Source organism: Phalaenopsis equestris, unplaced genomic scaffold (genome assembly GCF_001263595.1).
Source record: "Phalaenopsis equestris unplaced genomic scaffold, ASM126359v1 Scaffold000002, whole genome shotgun sequence".
NCBI classification, from domain to species: Eukaryota; Viridiplantae; Streptophyta; class Magnoliopsida; order Asparagales; family Orchidaceae; genus Phalaenopsis; species Phalaenopsis equestris.
Window position 1 is genome coordinate 79,828,197 of NW_018164444.1, and position 16,986 is coordinate 79,845,182.

The window sequence follows — 16,986 nt, forward strand, 5'->3', positions numbered from 1 at the left end:
TATATATTCTTGCTTAAAAGAAGGTTGTAGAAGAAAAGATTCTTGTTCTTGAAAAGAATAGTGCATGGATCACAACTACTCCGCTACCTTAAAAAAGAACTATAGGGTGCAAATGGGTATTCAGTGTTAAATATAAAACATACGAGATTATAAAAAGGTTCATGACTAGATTTGTAGAATAGTTCACTTAGTCCCATAAGATCGACTATCCAGAGACATTTACGCCAGTGGCTAAATACAACACAGCAAGAGTATTACTACCATTGGTTGTCAACTAGGTCTGACTCTTACATTAACAATATATTAAAACTACTTTTGTTAATGAAGAATTAGAGAAAAAAAGTATAAATGGATATAACTCCAGGATTAAGGAACAACACAAACAGTTAGCTATTGTGCAAATAAAAGAAATTATTGTATGGGTTGAAATAATTTTCAGAATATGGTTTGAAAGGTTCACCAAGACTATTCTTGTCAAGGGATACTATCAGTGTCAAGTTGATCACACATTAGTTATGAAATCAAATAAAAAAGGTTTAATAGCCTTTCTTATTGTATATGCAGACGATATTATTCTTACAGTCAATGACAAACGAAATTGAAACAATTAAAAAAAATAAGAGCGGCTGAGTTTGAGATCAATGATCTTAGAACTTTAATATACTTTCTTGGAATAAAAGCCATTAGATCCAAAGAAAGCATTGTTATATCCCGGAAAAATATATTCTTTTTATTGAAGGAGATAGGAATGTTGGGTAATTGAAACAATTAAAAAAAATAAGAGCGGCTGAGTTTGAGATCAATGATCTTAGAACTTTAATATACTTCCTTGGAATAAGAGCCATTAGATCCAAAGAAAGCATTGTTATATCCCAGAAAATATATTCTTTTTATTGAAGGAGATAGGAATGTTGGGTGTAAAACAACAGAAACTTCTTTGGATCCCAATGGAAGAGCATCAAAAGGAGAGGATAACACCCCGGTTAAAAAAGATAGGCATCAAGGACTTATGAGGAAATTTATTTGTTTGTCACATACCAGACATGACATTATTTTTTTTTTTTGTGGGTGTACTGAGCCAACATATGAACGATCCAAATGAAGAGCATCTAGAAGTGGTCTTTCGACATTTGAGGTACTTAAAGATGATTCTAGGATGTGGATTGATATTCATGAAGACTGAGAATCATAACATTGAGATCTTGACTGATACTGGCTAGACAGGAGAATTGACTAACAGAAAATCTACCACGAGTTACTGTTTATTTGTATGGGGTAACTTGGTTACTTGGAGAAGTTAAAAGCAAGTTGTGGCAAAAAATAGTGCAAAATATGAGTATTGTGCCTTGATTCTAGGAATTTATGAAGGGATCTGGCTAAAGAAATTACTAGTGGAACTACACATAGAGAACAAAAATACTATTAAGATGTTCAATGATAAGTCAATCAACCACCTATATGTCAAAGAATTCAGTACACCATGATCGAACCAAACATATAGAGATTGACAGTCACTTCATCTTTGAGAAGGTCAATGGAGAGATTGTTCTGCTAAGTTATATCCCAACTCAGTATCAGATTGCTGACATTCTTAATAAAGTTCTTTCTTGGCATCACTTTTGTGATCTCAGCAGCAAATTTGGGATGTATGACATATACAACCCAACTTGAGGGGGAGTGCTGATATGCATGCATTGTGTATCATATGGGCCCACTCACGATTTAGGAAACTGTGGGTCAGCTGCGACATTTGAGGGAGAGAAATTATTTTTCCGTAATTATTCATTAATGTGTTTTATTTCTTTCCTTCTTATCATGATGGTTTGGATTTACCTCTAATTGTATTAGGTTTAGTCAGAGTTGTATATAAACTTGTTATTTTATTGCATTAGATGAATGAAAAAAATTAGAGTTTTTCCCTCTAAGAAAGTTCCTCCTAAACTCCACAGCATTAAATATGGAATTATGAATTTATTTTTAACCTTGATGAAGAATAGAAGAAACCTCAAATACTCTAGGTAATACAAATCTAAATCAATATGTGAATATTTGATCTAATCAACGTTCCATGGATTCTGTTAGTGGAGTTCTTGAGTAAGCATGCTGAAGCCATTCTCTTGTACTTTAATGTTTTTTAATATGCTGTACTATCTTTCATTGGAGAACTGTTCTCGCTTGTTTTGTGATTCTTGACTGTATGCAGTCAACAAAGCTTTTGTCCCTTTTTTTCTGTTGGGGAATATGGATAAATACTTTCTTTTTTTTTTTAATTCTTGCATTATGCTTAATAAAATGATCTTTTTGGCCGATTTTCTATGTACTGACTTATTTTTAACAAAATCTCTAAATATTTCAGTGGGCGTCATGCTTTGAAATCAAAACTCACAGAGGTTGGCTTATATTTGTTTGTTTGGATTTGACTCTTCAGTTATAGATTCTTATGCTTAGATTTTCGTAATACGACATGTGTGTTCTTTTTCGATGTTCTCAGTTGGGCTATGATGTATCGGGAAAGGAACTTGATGATGTCTTCAAGCGCTTTAAAGAGATTGCTGAGAAAAAAAAGGTGAGGAGAAATTGAATATCAGCATTATAATGCTTAAAGAACATTTAATTCTTGGTAAGGTCATTCTTGAGGATTTGAAAGCAAAAATAATTATAAAAAATGCATATTTATGAAATTAAGAAGGTTCATGAATGTAGGAAAATAAGCGGTACGGACAAACATTTCCGTGTACTTTTATTTGGGTTTGTTTCATGATTGTTCATCATAATCGTCATCATTAGAAGTTAGGATTTCAAGTTTCATATTTTTTCATCATTAGAAGTTAGGATTTCAAGTTTCATATTTTTCAAACTGATTTTTCCATGTAGCATTCACGAGAGCCTATAAACTCAATTGGATAAACTTGTCAGTGAGATGCATTATTTATTAATTTTGTTGTGTAGGAGTACTCAAATCAAGTGCAATTCTCTAAACATTTATAATGTGGCATCGCGAGCAATCTCAATGGCTTTTGTTTAAAATTAATAGACGTCTAAATTTCTTTAATGACTAGAAATGTTGTGACCACATTGGGTTGAATTAGCTCTTAGCTTTTAGATTGACATCAATAATTTTGATATTATTGTTGAAGGTAATAAGATACAAACTAATTGCTCGAGGAGAATCTTTTCTTGACAAATAAATGGAAAAAACCTCTATCCCTTGATTGCAAACTACATCAAACTAATGTAAGGAAGGTCTTTGGATGGCTTACTTTTTGTTGTCCATTTCAGTAGACGTTTCTAGGATTTTCCTTTTTCTTCGTTGTGATGTTAAAGTGGTACATATGATGGTTGGATATAAACTGGAGGTAGAATCATTGATAGGACATGTGCCTTGAGAAATGCCAATGTTTTATGGTACCATTACTCCAGGTTCAGTTTGAACTTATATTTAACTCTTTATTAATGCAGAAGCATGGCATTGTTTTTTTTTTCTCGTCACTCTATTATTTAATCTGGAGTATTCCTCTTTTTTTTGTGCTATAATATGTTTAGGTCTGTAATGTTATTGATAATGAAGTAGATGTGCTACTCATGTTATTTGCTATCATGTTTCTTTTTTTTTAAAAAAAAAAGATGCTTGGAAGAATTTTGAAGGGACTCTAGTGTTGGTTCTTGGAGTTTTAAGTAAACTCTGTTGGGAAAGAAAGCAGTCCAACAATCTTGTCACACTAGGCCTTTGGAACAGCATTTGATATGCTGAATTATGACCTGCAGAAGTAAGCAAAGACTTGTCACACTTACGTCTTTGGAACAACATTTGATATGTTAAATTTTGACATGTCTTAGATGTGCTATCACTGCTTGTCCATTGGCTTAGAATTTTCAAAACCGGGAAAAAACGATCAGATGGTGAAATCAAATTAATTGAATTTTTTATCACTGACAATTAATGTTCCAAATTATGGAAAGATCCTTTCACAATTAATAATTAAATCATTTTATCGATAAAACATACATGAATGTTTAATTATCTTTTGCTCACTTAGTTGTTTTTTTTTAAGTATTTCCTCTTCTATCACTCCTTCTATAGCTCAAGGTTTGGATCTAAAAGTGTTAGTTTAATTTTTTTGAGTTTTTAACGGCTCAAGAAAGAGTCATGCAATTTATTATTCAAATACGATCATTCAAAAAAGTTTGTAACATTCAATTATACGGCATTATATTTTTTTTTTCATTTTTATATCATTTTTATATTACATAAATTACAGGAGCACTATCTAAATTGTGCTAATTAAAGTACATCAATATTAATTAATTTTTCGATTTACATGCACATGTACCTTAGCTTCACCAATTAATTTTTTAAAGAGGTGACCTATATCAATTAACATACACGTGCAAGGATAAATTTAATGTGTATCATTCACATTTTCATTTATTCAGTGGATAATATACATCTCTTATAAATAATGCATAAAAATTAATCATGATGTAAAACTTGTAACATTCATATTGATAGGACATTATAAAATAACAGATGAATCAAAATAAAGTTGTGCTATTTAAACAAATATAAATTACTATCCATCTTGTTGGTTTAGAAGAGTAAAAAATGCTACTATAGTTTAGAAAATTTCTCAGCTCAATCTTTTAATATGAAAATACTATTTATTGATCCCGACGCCGTGCTTGATCCTATATACTAGTTATTCCTATTCGTCGCTAATTGAAGAATTGAAACACTTATGACATATAATTATTTTATCTTTCTATTTATTTAACTTAGCTAGTTATTGTTCTTTCAAACCTTTAAAAAAAAACTTGCTTTAATTCTTCATTTTATCTCTACTAATTGAAGAATGAAACACTTATGAAATATAATTATTTTATCTTTCTATTTATTTAACTTTGCTAGTTATTGTTCTTTCAAACCTTAAAAAAAAAACTTGCTTTAATTCTTCATTTTATCTCTACTATTTTTATCCTTATTACTTGTGAGGAATTAAAATTATAAATCAGCTCTATTAATTTGATTGATGACAATTTGATAATGATCTTTTCTTCATGAAACGTTTTGCAATCTCTTACTAAATTTGTATTCATAATTTTTTAATATTTTAAGGGGCATTTACGTACAAGCCACCCAATTCCTATGTATTTACATATCTATCTTATAAACTCTATTTTTTACATTTATACAACTCAAATATCTATTTTACATAAAAATACTACTTTAACTTTGAAAAGGTGAAATACATATTTTCATATATAGTTAAATAATTTCTATGACAATTATGATCTAGAGCTTCTTCTAACAAAAATCTCTTTAAATAATTCTTCAAAATTGCCACCGTGCTTCATCTTTTCTCCCATTCTTGCTTTTTCTCACCATACCAATCAGGCATGATACAACACTAGGATGGTCCTTCTTGTTCTACACGCATGCTTTGGCACTTCACCTTAGCCTGTGCTCTTGTCTGCTTGATCCCACATGCTGATTTCCAAACACGCAAGATTGCAGACGTCGCTTTTGGTGCTATCAGCCAACTTCACATGCACTCAATTCACCATTAACCACCCTGGTTGTGGTTCAATTTTTGCCATTGCCTCGCTGAAATACTTTTCTGCTTGCAATGTGCATTTGCGGCTTTTAGTTTCATATAATGCTTGTAGCTCATCGCCTCTTGCTTGATCTCACCTTCCTCTTCTGCTCGTGGTGCCTTTCTCTTCCGTGGTTCAAAGCGCCACAGGCTTCATAGCCCTCTCCTCTTAATAACGAGGAACCGAGTTGATCCATCTCTTCCTCGCTTTATCTCCTGTCTCATCTTCTCCCCTTCATCTCCTTGTTGTTCAATAGACATGAGATTACCAGGCATGTCTAAGTGAGTACTTGCTCTGTGGTGTCAAACAGACCCCATTTTGATTGAGGTGTTTTAATACTTAAAATGTTGACGCTCATTATTTTTTAAGGAAATGCAATTTGAAAAGAGCATCGATTATTAATCTCTGTTGGAAAGAAGTTTCTTAAATGTACAGGCAAAAATTAAGTTCTAGATTAATAAATCTTGTAAATGAAGAACAATTAATCCATGAAAAAGAGAGAAGATTCTAATACTTATTACTAGGAAGGTCCAGCGGCAATTATGAATTGTCATTAGCTTGGGAGATATTACAATATGTAATATAGACACTTCAGTGATGACTTCTTTTCTTAACGTTTCAAGTAAAAGATACATGTGCGAATTGCTTTTCCAACATTTGATTTTTTCATACCAAAATCTATTTTTCTATTTTGTTACTGATGGTAATCTGTTCTTGATGTTAAATCTTGGATTAATGGTTTAAAAGTTTTGTACTGATCAATTGATTGAATGCCTTTTGTTTATTTTATTTTATTTTAACTTACCTTGCGTCTTCAAAGGAATCCACTAGTTCTGAGTTTTTTCTTTTATTGAATTCCTTTAGCTTTTCGTTATTGTAGATTTCCAAAACGTAACAAATTAAAGTCCAATTAGTTTCTTCTCGTTCAATAAACTATTTGATTGAAGAATAATTTTGTGAACATGAAATTCATTAGTATATTGTTAATAAGCAGTGCTTTTTTTTTTCAGCGTGTATCTGATGATGATATCGAAGCGCTGATTTCAAATGAAATCTTCCAACCTAAAGTCATTTGGTCGCTTAGTGATCTTCAGGTAGTCTCTAGATGAGCTAATATATTTGTTCATTCTTTTTTCATGTACAATCCCCCCTTCTGCAAACAGGTTACATCTGGAACACTAGGCCTTTCTACCGCAACTGTTAAGCTTATTGATTCGGAAGGGGTAGAGAGGATTGCTTGCTCAGTTGGAACTGGCCCTGTACATGCTGCTTACGAAGCAATTAATAGTATTGTCCAGGTGATGCTTAGAGCTGCAAGCTTTTTGCATTTTTTGTCCCTAATTTCCGGTCATGTATATCAATTTTTTATGCTTGAAACATGTAAGAAATAAAGTTTTATAGAAGTTTGATCTGAATTTTACCTATTTACTCTGAAAATTTGCCTTCCACTCTCTTAAGAGAGTTTTGTGTGGCTTCAAGTCAATTGTAGAAAAGAAATTAAATATTTTAGAAAAAATATATCTAAGATTTCTCCTTCATTTTCTTAAGACTATATGATCTAATTTTAGGTTTTTTATTTTCATATGACCCTTTGAATAATTATCTTTTTAATACTAAGAAAAAACTTGAAATTAAAATTAGTTGGTAGATGCTAAGTGCTTAGCGTACATTAGCAATAATTTTGTTTTGGGATAGAAATGGTGGGGGTAATTATGACGAGCCCATTTAAGGTTCCAATAATTTTATTCTGAGGCTATCTTGGACCATGGTTTGCCTACTCAAAAATGGTTGTCATCGCAACCTGAAGAAAAATGTGGAATGAAATTCAGGCTTCTCTTTCATTGAGCACACTAACTAATATATATATATATATATATAGAACTGGGGCTTCTCTCTGGCTGAGCTAGCTTGGAACAACTGAACAGGTTCAGCTTGGAAGAAAGGGTCCCAATCGGCCCTAGTGAACTAGGCTTACCGCCCATTAGGAGTGGGGTTGCCCCTTCTTAATTACCTAGTATTATTTATGTGTTATTTTATGTTTTAGATTAGTTTTTATAGTGTTTTTGCCAGGACAGCAGTCGATGTCACCTGTTTTCCCTCTTAGGACTGTATCCGAGGTTGAGTGGTGCTCCGACTCTATCTTACTCTGAAGTGGTGATTTTCCTCTACTTTCTTCTCCCACAACCTCCTTGCTACCACCCTCAGCCCTCCTACCCATAGCCGTCTAGTAACCCGCTGGGTGGTTCTCCCTTCAGCTGCAATTCTCCCATTTGTCACCCACTGTTGTGTTGTTCGTGCCTTCATCCTACCCTACTACCTATTGAATGTCTTGTGGTAGTTGCCGTCGTCGCCAACCATCCTCCAGCCTTCATCCCTTCCCTGCTACTATCTAACTGGCAAGCATCCTCCAGCCTCAATCCATTACCCTATCCCCTACCTGTTGTCTTGCCCTTATCTATCCATCACTACCCCTACTTCCCCTCAAACCATAGCAATACCTCCCTCAACTTAAGCCCTAATTCGAGTGTGTTGTGTCTTGTTATTTCCTAATTCAAAGTGTCTTTGATGGTAACCCCTATTTGCTTTTGAGTAATAAATGTGTTTTCACTATTGTGGTTTGGGTTAACTCATATATCATTTGGTATCAGAGATAGTCTGATTTTTTTACCCCCCCAAACACACACACAAGTTCTTTTTGTTTCCCATTTCAATACCCTCTTCCACTCCCTCCAATCCAAACCATAACCATGATTCCAAGGTGAGACATGTCAGAGTTAGCTCTGATATCATATATGCATTGTAGAATCAATATATACAAAAATCGGGAAAAAGGAAATAATAAACTTAAATATTATATTCCTAAATTTGATTCCCTTATCAAGGGATTTATTATATTCTTGAATCTGTATTTCAACACTCCCCCTTAAGTTGGTGAATATATATTTTATCCTTTTCTAGCTTGGATAAAAATTTTGAGAAGTCGTAAATATTATGTCCCTTTGTAAACAAAGGGATTTATTATATTCCTAAATCTGTATTTCAACACTCCCCCTGAAGTTGGTGAATATATATTTTATCCTTTTATAGCTTGGATAAAAAATTTGAGAAGTCGTAAATATTATGTCCCTTTGTAAACACATCCGCAAGTTGTTCATTTATAGACACGTAGGGAGTACAAATCAATTTATTGTCTAACTTCTCCTTTATAAAGTGTTTATCAATCTTGATATGCTTTTTCCTATCGTGTTGCATTAGATTATTAACAATATTGATGCAAACTTGTCACATTATAGTCTCATTGGTTTCTCTCATTTTATATTGAGTTCTTCAAGGATTATCTTCAACCATAGTAGCTCACACACACTGTTGCGGGAGCGCCTCGCGCACTGTCGTGGGCGTGAACGACATTGCATCTCGAATGCGAGAAGTCCTGTGCAAGCAGCGACTGACTGCTTTGACTGGATTGAACCTCTCGAGGTTTTTTCCCTTCTGAGGGGTTGACCAGTCCTCGTGGGCCACTCTTAATTATAATTTTATTATACATTTATTTTTGTATTAGTCTTAGGTTAGTTTTTCATGTGCTTTGTTTAGGACAACCATTGACGTCTGTTTTTCTCCCTTCAAATATTGTATCCACGGATTAAGTGGTGCTCTGGCCGTACCTCTCTCTCTCGAGGCGTTGAATGTCTTCCTGGTCTGTTTCACCATCTTACCACAATGCTCTTGACCGCCCTCAACCGCTGCAGCCGCCCCTGAGCAACACTCATTTGTTGTTTTTCTTTGCAGTTTCTCAATTCCAGCCCTTCTTGCTCACTGGACAGCCACCTCTTATTGTCCTCTACTCCACAACCCTTCTGTTACACTGTCTCAAGCCTTTGCTTCACTGCCAAAGAAATTCTAGCCACTTCTTTCGCTGTCCCAAGCATCTACAACTCATTTCAACTATCTATCTCTGCTCACCAACCACCTAGTTGACCTTTGCTTCACTGCCAAAGAAATTCTAGCCACTCCTTTCGCTGTCCTAAGCATCCACAACTCATTTCAGCTATCTATCTCTGCTCACCAACCACCTAGTTGACCTCCACCACTCATGTTTCAAGCCCTAGTGCGAGTTTGTGTCATGTTTCTTGTAATTTCCCTTTCAATCGTGTTTGCTTCTAACTGACGATTTGCTTTCAGTTATTTGTGGTTTGAGTTAACTTTGGTAACATACATCCTAAGTCGTAGCCTTGAACTCTGCTTTTCACTTGATTGAGCTATCATATTTTATTTCTTACTCTACGTGGTTAGATTACCACCTAAAAACGTGCAATAACCTGTTGTGTAATGTCTACCAACCAGAGATTCTGCATAGTATGCGTCAATGAATGCTTCAAAAATCAACCTCTCACTTCTCTTGAATAAAATTTTTGGCTTTATGTAGAATTGTGCATGAAGTAACATACTACATTTACAACATAGGCAAGGTGGAGTTGAGCGTATGCCAAATATTTTAACTTCCCAACTAATTTCTGGAATAGAAACCCTTTTTTATCAACTGCCTTATCATTATTCCTTTGTTGAAGTTTGTAATTGGGATCAATCGGAATTGAAGTGGGCTTTCACGCTAATTTAGTAGTTCCCTTCAAGAGGTTAACCACATACTTTTATTGGGAAATAAAGTTGTCTAGTCGAGATCGAGTTGCTACTATCTCATGAAAGTATTTCAAGCTTCCCAAGTATTTGATTTCAAACTCTTTTCCCAAGCAGTTTTTTATGATTTCATTTTCTTTGTCATCGTTCTTAGTAATATTTATTCATCAACATCACCAGAAGAGCACTAACTCCCCCTAAACTCATGTGTTGATGAATGGCTTATGATCACCTTGACTTTGCTTATATCCGGTATTAAGAATCACCTTTGTACCCTTGTCGAACTAAGCCCTTGAAGACTATTGAGTCCATATGTTTTTTTCAGCTTGCAAGCCTTGTTCCCTTTTATCTCTTCTCCAAAAGCATGGATGAATTTCCAATATATATGTCTCTTCGTCTAAATCACCATGAAGAAAGACATTTTTCACATCAAATCAATGTAAATCTCAATTGAAATTTGTAGCTAAGGATAAAATAACCTTTACTGTATTCATTTTAGCCGCTGATGCAAATGTCTCTTGATAACTTGTTCCATATGTTTGTGTGAAGCTTTTAACAACCAAACATTCTTCATATCATTATAGAGACCCGTCTGATTTGAGTTTTAAGGCAAATATCCATTTGCTTTTTTATTTTTTGGTAGCTCAACTATTTTCCATATTTTATTCTTCTCAACTTCATCTCTATTCTCATAGTTTCTCTCCACATTTCATTGGATAATGCCTCATACAAGGTGTTTGGAGTTGCGATGGAGTTTAAATTGGCTAAGAAATTTTTGTGATAAAGAGAATATCTGTGAAAAAACATTGATTTGGCCTATGGATATCTTGGATGTTCAGTGGATTCTTTTGTCCCTTTTCCTAAGGCAATGTAAGGCATAATCAAATGAAATAGGAGAGTAAATTGAATTTATTCATACCTCACTTTCACGATTAGAACTCGAGTTTTGGACTTGCATAAGATCAAGTTCCAGATTTCTCTTTCTCAAATACACTTGTGCATGCCTCCTAGTGTCAAGCTTGTCATTGGTAGGGACTATTTCAACTGTTTCAGCGTTTGATTCTTGTGGGAATAATTCGGACTATAGGATGGCTATTGTGAAAGTGATTTGGACTCCTTTGAAGAGTAAAGATTATAATGTGGGTAGGTCAAGAAAGAGTTAATCTTTTACCTTATCTTCCTCGGTAAAACTAGACTCCCCCTGCATCTAAGGTTGATTGATCTTTCTCATTTATAGAGATATAAAATTGTAGTGTAGGTGGGCGTACACTTACAACCTTTTTGTGTTGGAGAATACTCGACAAACACACACTTGATTGCTCTTGGTTCTATTTATCTTTGTTATGTTTAGACACATGAACAAAAGTAGGACAACCAAAAACTCGAGGAGTAAGATCATTTGTCGTTTGAATGTAAAGATAAAATATAGAGATGAGTTGCATAGGCGTTTGATTACTTAATATTTTGAAGGACAATCGATTTATAATGTGGGTTGTAGTGAGGAAAGCTTCCCTCTGTCTGGTTTTTTAACCATATTTTGGAAGAGTAAAGCACAAGTTGTGGCAAGTGACCATTTTTTCTTTGCAATCCCATTCTACTAAAGATATTTATGCAGGATGACTCGTGAACTATCCCTTGTCAAAAATATGATGAAATAAATTGATTAAAATAGCCTCTAGCATTATCATACCAAATCCTTTTCACTTTGTTGGTTATGTATCATGGCAATGAAGTTTGGAACGATAGTCATTACATTAGACTTATGTTTAAGGAGGAAAATCCATGAGACAAGTGCAATCTTCAATGAAAGAAATAAACAACCTAGCTCTTGTAACATTAGGAATTCTAGAGGGGAGCCATATATATCATTGTGAATCAAATAAAAAGAAAAGGAACTTCTATTGTTGCTAATTGAATATGAAAACTTTTATGTTTGGCAAATTAACATACATCACACTGAAATTCTCAACATTAACTTATTTAAATAAAGAGCAGAACATTATTTTTGAAATGGTAATTGAAGATGACTAAAACGAAGGCGTTGATGTCAAATGACATCTTTATTTGAAATAAAATAGCAAGACACTGAAAAGACATGCTTGATAGTTGGTGAGTATGTGGTTGATATATCAAGATAATAGAGGCCACCATTTTTCTTAGCAAGTCTAATCCTCTTCCCAGAAACCTTATCCTGAAGTACACAATAAGATGGATAAAATAAGATATTACAGTTTGAATCATTGGTTAGTTTATGAATTGACAAAAGAATGGATAATTTAGGAACATCTAGTACATATTTTAATTATAAGGTCAGCCTCAATTTAATGTGACCAACATTGGCCATTGTGCTAATATAACCATGAACAACAACAGTGTTTTTATTTCTTGGACAAGGTGAATATGTTGTGACGGGAAAGCTCCCCCACCCCCTCCTTTTTTTTATATTCCTTTATTCCCAATTGAAAAAGTGCACAGTCCCAACTCTCTATATTAGGAATAACTCTAATATAGAAAAGTTCCTCTAATTAGATCTCCTCTAAATAGGTTGCCTAATATCAAGTTTCCTAATATACATGGTTTAGATTTATTACTTTCCATAGCATTTCCCGTCATGTTAGAGTATAAATAATTATCATGCATGACTTGTTAGAAATATAAGTGATCCCCTAGCTCCATTAAGGGCTTTTATGAAGTTATCACCTAGTTTTTCCTTATTCTTCACAAACCTGTAGAAATTAGATTATGTTGAATCTTTTCGTGAACAAAATGATAATCTATCTCAATGTGTTTAGTTTGTTCATGAAAGATAGGGTTTGAGGTCACATGAATTGTAGCTTAGTTCACACCACAACTTTGTTTGAACTGCCATCTTAAATTAATTTTGGTCAAGAGTTGCTCGATACTCATATTCAACACTGGTTCATGGCATTTTGTTTCTTACACTTCCATGAGACCAAATTACCACCAATAAAAATGCAATATCCAATAAAGGATTTGATCAATCTTGGAACTTGCTCAATCTGCATTAGAAAAACATTTAATATTTTTATGACCATGATCTTGATATTAACTACCTTGTACAGGAGATCTCTTGAGGTAACATAGTATTTGTTCTAAAGCTAATCAATGATGGATTGTGGGGGATGACAAAGTCTTATAATGCTGACCATGTAATGTCATGATGAGTTACTGTGTAGTTTAATTTTCCCACTAACTTTATATGATGTTCAAGATCCTTAAAAGGCTCTCCATCTTTGGTAAGTTGTTGATTAGGAAGCATCAAAATATTGCATGGTTTGACCCCTAAGTTTTCAAATTTTGTTAATAAATTCAACACATTTTCGTTGAGATAAAAAGATGCTCTTCTTGCTCCTTGATACCTCGATCACCAAGAAGTGCTAGAAGAAATTCAAATCTTTAGTGTTGAACCAATTTTGAAGAAATGATTTCAGTGATAAGGTGATGTGCATATAACTTCCGGTATCAATAATATCATAAACATAAATCATCAATAGAATGATTCCTAAAGTAGATTGTTGATAGAGTACATTATAATCTCTTTGATTTTTCTGCATGCCAAACCTTCTACTACTTGTCTAAAATTTCCAAACCATTGTCGAGGATTTCTATACTTCTAAACCATATAAGGACTTTCGAAGATGATATACTTTTCAATCCATATAAGGACTTCCGAAGATGATATAATTTTCCAGACTCCCCTGAGCAACGAACCAAGGAAATTGCTCCCTGGATACCTCTTTTAAAAGTTCACCATGCAGAAAAGCATTCTTCATACCGAGCTAGTGTTGGGGCCAAGTATTTATAATAGCCAATGACAAACGTAGGTGAATTAGTGTTAATTTAGCTACCATAGAGAATGTGCCCCAAAAGTCGATCTCATAAGTTTGAGCATATCCCTTAACGACTAATCGAGCTTTGAGACAAGCTATAAATGCATCAAAATAAAACTTAATTGTAAAAACTCGCTTACAACCAACAATCTTCTTGACAAAAAGTAGTCCAACTAGTTTCCAAGTTCTATTTTTAGCAAAGACACTCATCTCATCAAGCATCAATGTCTGCCATTTAGAATGGGATAGGGCTTGTTGAACAGATCATGGAACCTCAACAACATAAGTAACAAACGAGCAAGATCAACTAGTTTCCAAGTTCTATTTTTAGCAAAAACACTCGTCTCACCAAGCATCAATGTCTGCCATCTAGAATGGGATAGGGCTTGTTGAACAGATCGTGGAACCTCAACAACATAAGTAACAAACGAGCAAGAATAGAAGATAATTGATTATAGTTAACACAAGAGGAAATGAGATAAGTACATTGATGTTTTCCTCTTTGAAGAGCAATAGGTAAATCAAGGTCATTGGAAGATCCACTTGGGAAGATGATATCAATGTCGGACTAGGATTCGGGGGACAAGGTCTTCTTGAGTAAATATTTGTGATAGGTGGTTTAGGTTGAAACACTGAAGGCAGAGCTGGAACATGATCTCAACTTATGATGTGGCATAGTAACAACTCATTAGAATCTTGTGAGAATTTAGGTATTGACGAGTCACTAAAAAAAGGGATTGTTAATGAAATGTGACATTAGTAAAAATCATATATGTATTCAAGATGGGAGAAACTTTGATACCCTATTTGCAAACAATAATATCCTAGAAAAACACTTAATGACTTAGATTCCAATTTAGAAATTTATAGACAAGTATCACGAATAAAATAAGTACACCCAAATATGTGTAGTTTAATAGGAAAGAGAAAGTTGGAAACAAAACTTGGTATGATATTTGATGTTGTAGAACGATAAAAAACATCTAATTAAAAAATATACAGTAGAGTCTGTATCAACCTAGAACTGTCTAGGCACATTCGCTTGAAACAAAAAGTTTTTAGCAATCTCGATATGTCTTTTATTCAGCCACTACATTTTAGGATAGAGTATCGACACAGGATGACTGGTGAAACATCCTGTTTTGTGTCATGTACATCTGAAAGTGTGCAGAAAAAATATTATTTGGCATTTTATTTCTCAAATTTTTAAAAGAATAATGGATTTAATTTTAATTTCAGTATAAAAAGATTGAAAATATGACAGTAGCTTAGTATGAGATTTCATAAAGTTGAGCCATGCCATATGAGAAAAATCTTTATCAAAAGTGGTAAAATATCAAAATGCATTAAATAAAATTGGACAAGGTTCCCAAACATCAGATTAAATCTAAAACTATGGCTTATTTTTTTTTTAACTCTAAGAACATAATACAAACATTGCTATGGCTTTTTTTTTTAACTCTAAGAACATAATACAAACATTATGTTTAGCAAATCGACATGATTTGTAATCTAAAAATAATAATTGTTGAAACTGAGGGTCAAATTTTTTAGCATTGATAGTGATGAATATTCTAATCAATGATGGATCTCAACAGGAGATAAGGTGTCGGAATAGGCTACAGGTCGAGGTACCTCCTTATCCACAATGTATAGTTTCCTTGGTTCTCGTCCTTTACCAATAATCTTCTTCTTAAGAAGATCCTGAAATAAAGAATGATCAGGAAAGAATAAGATACAACAATTAACAACACGTGTAATTTTGATGAAGAAAGAAGATTAAAAGCGAATTATGGTAAACTGAGAAAGGAAATTAGAGGCAATGTGGGTGTAACATTGATGGTTTCAAAATTAAGAATATTAGAGGTAAATCCATCTGCTGAAGTGATGGAAGAAATTGCTTATGAAAAATAGAAGAGTTTTAGATTACATGTTTAGTGATTTGTAGCACCAGAATTAATGACATTTTGTGTGGAAGAGGAAAGAAGACGAGTATCGCTATTATCTGACTCAACAAGGGCATTAATAACGAGGGATTTTTTGGATGCTTTCTAAAATTGATGAGCTTAGCCTATTCATTTACATAGATTGAGAGTGTCTGACTCTGAGAGGCTTCATTAGTAGAACCCTTATGATTCCTTTTGATAACATGCTGTGAATCTTGATTTTTTGAATTCAAAATTTCACTTTTTTTAATTAACCAGTGACTGGGGTTTACTGGTGTATGTATTCTTCTGATTAGCTGTAGATTTTTTTACGGATGAGGCTTGAGAACTCATAATCGTACACAGTACTCTAGTATATGTTTCCCTCAGAATAGTACATTCAGGGTCCGATAAGATGTGTTATTTGACACTTTTTTACTCAGAGTTGAGGCCAGCCACAAAACTCATAATAGTCATTTATTTTCTTTGAACCTGCTGAATCTGGACATCGATATAAAGGGCAATAGTGTGTTCAATTCTTCATGCACATATTTAAAGTGCATGTGATATGTGTTAAGTTATTGTTTCTGTTGTTTAGCTTGATATAACTCCTTACATGCTTTCAAATATTTGAGAAATATTTTCTCTCCCAAAAAACATAAACTCAGTTTCGGATAAGCTGGCAAAACGCGCGAACCAAACGGTACGGCGGCGTTTTGAAAACGTCGTCCGCACTTATAAGCTGCCCTAACTCTTCCATTCAGAATAATTTCTCTGTCTTAACTAGGGATTATCAATGAGATGACTCTATTGAGAAATACCTTTTTAATAGTATTTTTATTCCAGTAAAAAAAAAATGATGTCATTTAACTTTTTATATTTAATCTTCGCCACTGATGTAACCAAATCCGTCATGAGATATTTCTGTTTGCAAGCCATAAATGATGTCATTCAGTGTTGTCTTCCATTCAGAATAATTTCTCTGT

At 33.7% G+C, this 16,986-nt stretch overlaps 1 protein-coding gene across 1 annotated transcript in view; it reads left to right on the forward strand.

Moving 5' to 3' along the window:
- LOC110032718 (2-isopropylmalate synthase A-like) overlaps positions 1–16,986 on the forward strand; it is a 77,544-nt gene that overhangs the window by 53,137 nt on the left and 7,421 nt on the right. Inside the window, exons 7-10 of the mRNA XM_020736447.1 lie at positions 2,357–2,390; positions 2,492–2,566; positions 6,603–6,686; positions 6,756–6,890. Coding sequence (XP_020592106.1) covers positions 2,357–2,390; positions 2,492–2,566; positions 6,603–6,686; positions 6,756–6,890 — 328 coding nt within the window. The remainder of the gene's footprint in view (positions 1–2,356; positions 2,391–2,491; positions 2,567–6,602; positions 6,687–6,755; positions 6,891–16,986) is intronic.